Genomic DNA, 9,092 nt, shown 5'->3' with positions numbered 1-9,092 from the left:
CAGATCTATTGCGTTTCTTATTCTTTTAACCATGGGTGATATTTGATGGACTCCCTACTGCGGTCCCCATAATCATAGAACAGTTCTTGCCCTTTTTTGATATTGTGTCTTGCCAGCAGCACCAATCTATAAAAAAATCTGCTTTAGTCCGACTTATATGCTTGGTAGTGGGTTTGTATACCTTGGCAAGCCATCCACAAGTATGGATTTGGTGTATAGGTTACTGCTGGTTCTGGAATGGTTGATCAATCTCCCCAATCGTCCCGTTTCTTGTGTTGCGTCAATGCTAGAAGAAATTGATTAAACACATGCATTTCGCTGATTAATAAGGTGCTAACCAAAACGTCCGATCCTTGTATTTAAAATAATACATATAACAGCCAGTAGTTTCGTCTCGGGCATAGTGTTCTTCACGCTGATTCGCTTCCAGTAAACTAAGAAAATCGCCACTGTATTCCACTACGAACGAGTCCTTTTCGAAGTTCCTAGTTGCGAAGACACTTCTTCCCTTGTTTTCAGTCAGTCGGCACTGAAAAGAAAAACTCTTAGAATCGTTTGGTCATTGCTAAGTATCTTTATGTACCCACCTCTAGGCCGTCTTCAGTCTCGTTTCTCAAATAGTTTTCAAGCGACTTTTGCTTTTCCCTTAAAACCTGCATTTTTGTCTTTCTATTAGACTTCCTTAGTGAAAAATATTCTGTTAGCTTGCGGCTAGGCCTATATTCTTCATTTCCTCGACTTTCTTTCGGAGCTGAAAATTAAATTTTGGATACAATATGGATAATACTCATTTACTGCTGCAGCTGATCGCAGCACGAGATCTTTGAGTATTAAAGCATGTTTTAACAAAACTACCCCAAAATAATCTAGAATGAATAAATCGGAGATTTGGATGTTCTGGGATAGATTTTAGTTGCGTGTATAAGATTTACATGCACATGTATTTCTTAATTACCTTTGACCATGTTGCAGTGATGATTAAGGCCGCTTGACTTCTTTCACTGAAAAATGCTGATCTGTTTGTACAACTGCAGTGTTTTTTACAATTTAAAGACAAAAAGCTGTATAAAGAAGCAGAGTTTTATTGAAGAAAATCCGAACTTCCTCACAATGCTATGGTTTGTTTACAACTAATTTCACTAAACATGGCTGGGCGACGTTGTCGGTTAATTACAGTTTAAGCATATTTTAAGTACATTTTAATTGGCAGTGGCACGCGGGTTATGATTGGTTCAATTACAGTGTTAATAAGCGGGTTATTTAAACTGAGCCTTAGTTAGAATACAAGTCGCCTAATATTGAGATTTAATGAGGAGAAACATCTCTTCCACAATTTTATTATTTATTAAAAAAATAGTTCCAAATTAAAATTGAATTTTTTTAGATTTTAATAGAACTGTATTTTGTGTAGTTTATTTTATGTTTTTTTCAGACGCCGTTAAATACTAGACATTTATAATATTATTCCTTGTTCCCGACGGTTACACATCTCCGATCTTTGCGGGTGGTAACAAAATGCATATTCTGACCTTCTTACGTCGAAAGCACAGATCACAGAGCAACCTCTGTGATCTGTGGCCGAAATGACGAAGATATCGTCGGTTAATCGTTGAGCGTTGACGATTTCTTCCTTATTATTAACCCAAACAATTTATAAATGCACATTAGTGACCTTCTTACGTCAAAAGGAACCGACTGAGCTCAAAAAACATGCTGTGATATTTTGATTTTTGTCCAAAATGTTCTCAAAATGTCTTAAATTGTACATCATTTCCATTTCCCGGACGCGAAGAATGCATCGAACTGATTAAAAAGCATGCGAGAAGTTTCAGATGGAATGCACTCTTTCCTTGGTCACCCTGTGCTGTTGTTTTCCAATATACCGGGTCTCAATTTGAAAACTCCCCGCTCTTAATGTCCCGCCAACGATTTAAGTCGCAAAAATCATCAATATTTCCTTTACAATCGCTAAGTTTCTAGTTTTCAAGTCACATTTTCGGGTCCTTCAATCCTTTGACACGCAATTCCAACAAATAAGACACTTTTTCCAAAACGAATGTGTTAAAACCGGTCAATTTAAAACTTCAATTGCAATAAATACTGCTTTACTGACAACTGATTTCAAAGTTGATGTGTTCATAATCACTCGTTGTCATGACAAATGTCTTGTATTCAAAGAGTCGACAAGCGATTGGTCGGTCAGGTTTATGTGTATCTTGGAAAACACGTCACCAGGGACGGTTTCTTGGCAACGAAGGTTGTTGAATTCTTCGAATGGCGCAAAGTGCTGATTTTATGTGGAAAATATTCCTTGTGGAAGAAAAGAATTATTGACGAATGGGTGTGAGTGAAATATTGATTTTTGTCCGAAAATTTTCCAAGGGTGGGGTCGATTTTTTGAAAAAATTTAAATTTTGTGGGTGCCGCAACAAACGTTACCCAAACTGCAACAGTTTTGAAGAAATGCAATAACAATAAATACATTTTAATTTCGTTTTTTGTGCGATGTGGAAGATGCAAATGCTTTGGTTTCTTTGGGTTTGTAAGTTTGTTTTTTTCCATTTTTTGAAATATTGAAGTGGCGAATGGTTGGGTTTGCTTGGGTTGTTAAGAGTTTTTTCTGTTTTTTTTTTGTTAGTTGGTACAATATTTATATGTCAAATTCACTCCTGGGTTTCAGTCATTTATTGTCTCTATTTATCAATCAAAATACGTTTCGGTGTATTTTTCCACCATCATCAGTTTTTATGTGTAGCGTTGTTGCTGCTTTAAGCCTTGGCATGCGTTTGCAAATTGAAACACAGTCAGGCAAGTATATACAATATTTATATGAAATATCGTATCTTTGCAAACATTTAAATATATTACTTTTATACGAACATTTCATAAAATATGTTTTCATGTCTATTACGATTAGTATCAATTGAAAATACTTTTCCACAAGTCACACACAAAGCCGGCATTTAAAATTAGGGCAATCTAGTAATAAAAGTAGTTTTTTCCTGGTCTAACCTGCCAACGAATAAATGTGGCGTTAGATTAGAAATGACCGATCGTGGTGAACGGCAACGTTGGTCTGTCCTTTGTTTAGCTGCTCCTAGATGGAACAGAAGAGTTGGCTGAAATGGCAAAAATGGCATTTTTCCAAAAAATATTTCAAATAAAAAGTGTGACGAAAGCAATAAGCTACAATTTGAGTTCTTTTTTATATTTTTGGAGTGATCGTGAGTCAAACGAGACCGAGAATGAAACCGTCTAAAAATCACCCCAAAACCCCCAATTGTGGCCGAACACGGCATTGGTCCGAAAAAAGTTTCAAACAAAAGGTGTGCGGAATAAGAAAAACTATAATTTGATGGCACTTTTATATTTTTAACTCGACCGAGTGGTGGACCCAAGGGGCACAACCAAGGGGGGTGATTTCAAGTGGTTTACTTTTTTTCTCTTTTTTTTGACAGAACAACTGAGCGCAAGTGAATCCAACAAGCTGGCATTGTGGCCGAGTTCGGTGGTCCGAGGATCGAATGGCCAGCCGTGCCACATACGAATGAAGATACTTTTTTCTGTTTTAGTAAATTTTAATTTTTCCAAAAAATCGACTCCCACTCTTGTAACATCGTGACGAACTCCTTTTCACGAAAAAGAAATTGAAACCAGCCCTTCAAGGTTTCTTACCCATGTTCTATTTACATTTGGCGTTATTTTTATAAAAATGTACTCTTCTTACATTTTTCGGTAGTTCCTGGACGAATTTTAATAGCGTTAAGGCGTTAGATTAGAAATGACCAATCGTGGTAAACGGCAACGTTGGACTATCCTTTGTTTAGCCGCTTCTCCGTCAACCGTCACTTGTCTTGTTCTATGAGCGTCAATCGTCCGCCATTTGCAGTCAGATCTCTTATTCTATGAGATACATGCTTTTAATGAGCACTAATAGTCGCAGTGATCAAATATTAACAAGTTTTTAGTGTATTTGAAGTTGAGGAAATCAAAGGTAAGCTATTGCTAACGGACGTTTTTATATTCGTTGAATTGTACATGGTGTACTCAGTTATTTATATCTGCTTTCGGTTTATTGTTGACATCCGATAATTGTCTAGTTTATGTTACCCTTTCGTTTGAAGCTAAAAATATGCTTTGATTCTTTTTTTGATAAAACTTCGATTCTACCCCTTGATCAGAAATGCGGTTTTCGATCATTAAAGTTTGCAGTTTTTGCATACAATCAGGTCACGCCATCGTATTTAAGTGACCAAATACGTTTTTGATAGCTACATATCACACTTTATTATCCCACTTTGAGAGTACATCACCACAAAGATATGCATAAGTAATATAAAAAAGGTAGTATAATGCTGATGTTAATCGTCAAGGATAAGTTCGCTGTTCCCTTGTCAAAACTGTTGTATATTTACACTTTTCAGCTTGTTTCACAAGGTTGACCATTCCCGAATGCCTCCATTGAATTCCAAATTATAATGTAACTCAACTCTGTGGACCAAGCCTGAACCCTGTAATTATTGTCACATTTTCCAATATTTGTTATAATACAAATTCACAAGATATAGTAAAATTATCATAACGCTTTACAATCATTAGCTTTCCTAAATATTAATAGCGATTCTATCCTAATTCTGATAGGACCGAATCCAGGTCCTCCTGCAAACCTGCAGTCATTTCCTTCTGTTTGTTGAGATCGTCTTGTAACCTGAAAATACATGATGCATTTAGAGCACAGTTTAACTGCGATTGTTTGAATCCAGGCGTCACCTTTCAGCATTGGTCTTGAGCAAGAAGTTGCCCTTCTTTAGAGCTCCTAATCTGGATTCATGTCTCTTTGACCGGCTTGCCAAATTCGTCTTTTTCTTCTCCAGAGGGGCGTCTTCCGGTTCACTTAGACTCTTTTCAGAATCACTCTCGTCTGTATCGCTCTCGGTTTCAGTCTCCTCGTCGCTGCTCTCTTCTTCCTCCTCTGTCTCCTCGTCGTCATCCTTCTCTTCCTCGTCTTCGTCCTCATCCTCGCTCACGTCCTTAAGGAGGGCTGCCATTTTGTCCACCTAGTGAGCAGATAATTATCTACAAGCCCTACTTGCTTTCTATGAGTCGCTGGTTACCTCTTTTTTAATCTTATTGTATCGTTTCTTTTCCTCCTTGATGGCCAATTGGTTCTTTTTGATGATCTCTTTGAGGGCTATGCGCTCCTTTTTGGCGTTGTCTTCCTTATTTTTGAAATTCCTCAATTTGTTTCCTAGTTGCTTCACCTGGAAGGGTTGAAATTATTCACACATCAAGTGCAGCCTGCCATGCAGCGATCTCACCTCTTTTTGTAAACGCTTTTCTCGTTTCTCTGGCGTGTCTTCGCCGTCACTTTCCTCTTCAGTCTCATCGTCAGCCATCTCGTCATCGTCTCCCCCATTTACCACGCTGTTTTGCCGCAAACTACCAATGGACACTCGTTTACCTGTAAATACATCTTATTTGTATATCTGTGGGGGCTTAGATCACATCACGATCACGCAAGCAAGGACAAACTGCAGTTATTTTACTGTTGTGTATATGTACCATTGGCAGGAATAGCGTGAGCAGTTAAATTTAGCCAAGCTGCGGATTTAGGCGGCATTGGGGATGCTGCAAACTTGTAAAAATGAATTCATGTTATGCGTACAAAACTCGGCCGTTTACCTCCCAGGGCATCCAACAGCTTTTTCTCCAATTCCGCATTCTTTCTTTTGGTGTCTTCGAGCTGAAGTTTGGTGGTATCCAGAGTTTTCATCGCTTCCGTGTACCGCTTTTCGATTTGTTCCGAGTTCTTGCGCGACTGGTCCGCTTCCTTCTTAAGTGACTGAATAACCTAGAATAGCAGTGTTTGATTTGGTTGGTTAACAGCTTGCATGCGAACAATCTACTTTGTCTCCTGTCACGTTGCTTGTTTTCAGAAGAATTTGAATTAATCATGTCGATGCGGCCAGATGACCATAGAAGGAAGTGGGATCGCGAGGAGTACGAAAAACTCGCAGAAGACAGGAAGAGGGCAGAGCAAGAGCTGAAAGACGATGTGGACAACAAGAAAAAGGGCCCCCCTGTTAAAAGAGAGTTTCTCAAAATTCGGGAGTATAAAGTGGACTTGGACTCCAAATTGGGCAAAAGCATTGTTATAAGTAAAAACACCCCCACATCCCAATCGGGAGGTTACTACTGCAATGTCTGCGATTGCGTGGTCAAAGACTCGATCAACTTCCTGGACCACATTAATGGAAAGAAACATCAGAGGAACTTGGGGATGTCCATGAAAGTGGAGCGCAGCTCCTTGGACTCTGTCAAGCAGCGCTTTGAGCTGAACAAGAAGAAGATGCAAGAGAAGAAAAAGGACTATGACTTGCAGACTCGGCTGACTGAGATTGCCGAAGAAGAGGAGAAGCTCCGGGAGTACAGGAGGGAGAAACGGAAGGAGAAGCGAAAGACCGAGGAAATGAAGGACGACTTGGACGTGCCCAACGAACTGGCCAGTATCATGGGATTTTCTGGATTCGGCTGTTCGAAAAAATCCAAGATAACATCCTAATTTTGTTATTATTATGCTTTAAATGTGTATATAGGTTAGGCTGCGAAAAATCATAGATATGTATATGGATTTTCCTTGCAATTGCACCCTGTTATCGGATCTAAATGTGTATATAGGTTAGGCTGAGATAGATAAAGCTGGGTTCTTATGAGTCTGGAATGCGGAAAGCCTTCCGACCAATCAGAAGTTTGCAGGATGTGTTCGCTCCGCCCATCCGCAGGTGTTTCCAAATTTTAAAATTTTTCGCGCGCGCACTTTCCGCATTCTGCTTCCTCATAGCATTCCGGACCAATGAGAACCAAGCTTTATAGAAATGTATATAAAGTTCTCTTGTAATTACCCTCGAGTTTTTCTATATGAGGATAAATGTGAATTAATCGATTAAGAAATATGGTCGCAAAAATGGTAGGTTTACCTTGTCATCAGCGGTGCTGGCAGCTTTGGTGTGACCGCCGCCCGCCTTAGCTTTCTCCAGTTCGGCCTCCATATTCGCAATCCTTTGCAGCAGCCGTTTGTTTTCCATCTCTTGGGCTTCCTTGTTGCGCAGCTCTAAGGCTAGCATTTGTTTGGTGCTCTGGAGGTCGTCCCGCACCTTGTCAATGTCGTCTAGCTCATCTACTTCTTCTGGCGCAATTTCGTCCTGAGGTCGCGCAGAAATCCGGCTCAATTCTTTTATGAGAACTGATCGGTTGGGTACTTACGCTTACCGGCGGTATGCTGGCCATGGACATGGACTTTTGAATTTGTTCTTCAATGGTCATCTGGCGGCGGAACTTGCGAAGCCCCTCTAGCATCGGTTTGCTTCTGTCGTTGGTCTGCACTTTCTTCAGCTTGAAGCCGGTTTCGATCTGAAAAGTTCACTCATCAGGCATCGTCTGTAGAGGCTGCTAGCGCTACAGACGATCTCTCAGATACCTGCTTTAGGAGTTCGTTGTGTACATTGGGTTTTTCGCTGTCGTACAAAAAGTGCTCTTGGGCTTTGCCCTCGGGCAGGATGGGCTGCGATCGGTCATTGCATTCGACGTGCTTCAGCTTCCTGCCGCCCTCGATTTCTTTGAGGGTTGCTGACCAGTCTGGGCGCACTTTGGGCCTAGATCTAGAAGAAAACCGATAGAAAATAACCTGTTGATGTTAAATAGCTCTTACTTGAGTAGTTCCAGCTTTTTGGACTGTTTATCGGTCAGCAGTTTTTTGGGAGTTTCTCCCGGCATCCCAGGGGGCGGAGGCGGCATCGGTGGCGGCGCCGGACCGTGTAGTGATAGTTTCCGCACTGATTCCGCTCGAACCACAGAGTTTCGTTTGGCTGGCAGTTCCTAAGATGGATACGGTTTTATTTTCTGAAAGATCGCACACCCAATTTGCTTCCGAAAGCTCGTCGTATTGGCACAAATCGAGCTGGAAATTGCTTATAAATAGCCGGGATCATGATTCAACGTCCCGCTTAAAGGTCTTCAAGTGGTCTGCATCAATCTGATGTTGCGCTTGACTTTAACGACTCGGCAAGTCGGTTTAAAATTAAATACATTGCCAATGAATTTATTGAACAGTTGTTGAGTGGCAAGTTAAACATTTGCTACTTACTCGATCAATTTCCAAGTCTTCTATTGTGCTGTCTCGTCTGAGCAGTGACGGTTTTCGATCACTCAGTTTCCTTTCTTCCACTTTATTCAGTTTGGGCAGGTCATGAATTTTGTGATCCTGCAAATAGCGCACTTTCAGTTTCTTTCAACAAGTTTTTTTGTTGCAGATTTTTCGGGCGGCGCGCACTTGGATTGAGCACGGTAAGTCGATTCAAGTATTTCCAATGGTTTGCTCACCTTTTTGGGTGGGGATTTCTCCCTCTGGGGCACCGGTTTGAGTTGCGGCTTGACGAAGAAACTATCCTTTTCCTCTCCATTCTGTTGGGGCTCTTTGGTTTGGACGGACGTTTTGCGCAGTTTTACTCCGGCTGTACAAGAAGAGGAAACGCTCAAGTTACCAATCGATTAATTAATTGTCTGCTGGTTTTACCTAGCGGATTGTTCTCTTTCTCTTTGCGGAAACTTTCGCGTTCGCTGTCTTTCTTTTTCACGCGGCGCAGCTGAATTCCGTCTATAATGTTCAGAAAGTTTAACAGTTGCACAGTTTGCGTAGCTCTACTAATCGAGTGTGGAACAAACTAGGACTAACGGGTGATTTTTTTAATGCATTTAGGTCTTTACAAGCGTTATACGTAAGCGCATTCACCAAATTGTCTACAACTCATCCCGCATCTGGATCTCTTGGGAATATTGCTGTTTCACCCGCATTGAAGCAACCGGTTAATTCTATGATAGACTTTGATGCAACATAGAGATTGGTTTGCGTCAAAGTATATCTATGTTGTAGCGAAATTGGGTGAAGAACTTTCCACACTGAAGCTTCTAGAGTTAGTCACCTTAAAGCATGTGTCCCATGCATCCGTTTATACGATGGTACGATGATACGAAAGTGTTTCTATTGGTTGGAGATCTGTCAATTCGTCCTCCGTTCGTAAGACGGCGGACGAATT

General features: G+C 40.7%; 3 protein-coding genes across 4 annotated transcripts; 1 reads left to right on the top strand and 2 right to left on the bottom strand.

Annotated features, from left to right (window-relative positions):
• Window positions 1–6: 6 nt before the first annotated feature.
• LOC125505043 (N-lysine methyltransferase KMT5A-A-like) lies at window positions 7–1,231 on the bottom strand. The gene is made up of 5 exons (XM_048667978.1): window positions 956–1,231; window positions 588–751; window positions 339–529; window positions 182–286; window positions 7–126 (listed from the first exon to the last, which is right to left on the bottom strand). Exons 1-5 carry the CDS (start codon window positions 963–965, stop codon window positions 18–20), a joined length of 579 nt encoding a protein of 192 aa, XP_048523935.1. The 5' UTR covers window positions 966–1,231; the 3' UTR covers window positions 7–17.
• Window positions 1,232–3,798: 2,567 nt separating this feature from the next.
• On the top strand, window positions 3,799–6,901 carry LOC125505042 (zinc finger matrin-type protein 2-like). 2 transcript variants are annotated; one of them, XM_048667976.1, is made up of 2 exons: window positions 3,799–3,994; window positions 5,937–6,901. In XM_048667976.1, exon 2 carries the CDS (start codon window positions 5,954–5,956, stop codon window positions 6,560–6,562), a length of 609 nt encoding a protein of 202 aa, XP_048523933.1. In that variant the 5' UTR covers window positions 3,799–3,994; window positions 5,937–5,953; the 3' UTR covers window positions 6,563–6,901. The 2 variants fall into 2 exon arrangements, with proteins under 2 accessions (XP_048523933.1, XP_048523934.1); XM_048667977.1 differs by having other exon boundaries at window positions 3,834–3,994; window positions 5,940–6,901.
• On the bottom strand, window positions 4,258–8,653 carry LOC109543730 (DNA ligase 1; the record flags this gene model as incomplete). The annotated part of the gene is given in 12 exon segments (XM_048667975.1): window positions 4,258–4,708; window positions 4,771–5,057; window positions 5,115–5,261; window positions 5,319–5,461; window positions 5,683–5,851; window positions 6,978–7,202; window positions 7,264–7,410; window positions 7,478–7,658; window positions 7,709–7,875; window positions 8,144–8,260; window positions 8,380–8,510; window positions 8,573–8,653. Coding segments are annotated over 12 exon segments (1,880 nt in total), but the record flags the coding sequence as incomplete, so codon positions are not given.
• Window positions 8,654–9,092: the final 439 nt, after the last annotated feature.

This window comes from Dendroctonus ponderosae, unplaced genomic scaffold, assembly GCF_020466585.1.
Source record: "Dendroctonus ponderosae isolate FM_Combo_2020 unplaced genomic scaffold, Dpon_F_20191213v2 Dpon_F_20191213_645, whole genome shotgun sequence".
NCBI lineage: Eukaryota > Metazoa > Arthropoda > Insecta > Coleoptera > Curculionidae > Dendroctonus > Dendroctonus ponderosae.
This window is presented reverse-complemented; position numbering and strand designations above follow the sequence as displayed.

What these genes read in the sequence shown, in the direction of transcription:
- LOC125505043 (XM_048667978.1), bottom strand. An exon ending in AGACTGAAGACGGCCTAGAG is followed by an intron (nt 530 to 587) that starts GTGGGTACATAA and finishes TTTTCTTTTCAG; the next exon opens with TGCCGACTGACTGAAAACAA. An exon ending in CTTGTGGATGGCTTGCCAAG is followed by an intron (nt 127 to 181) that starts GTATACAAACCC and finishes ATTTTTTTATAG; the next exon opens with ATTGGTGCTGCTGGCAAGAC.
- LOC125505042 (XM_048667976.1), top strand. Translation starts at nt 5,954, where the DNA reads ATGTCGATGCGGCCAGATGACCATAGAAGGAAGTGGGATCGCGAGGAG.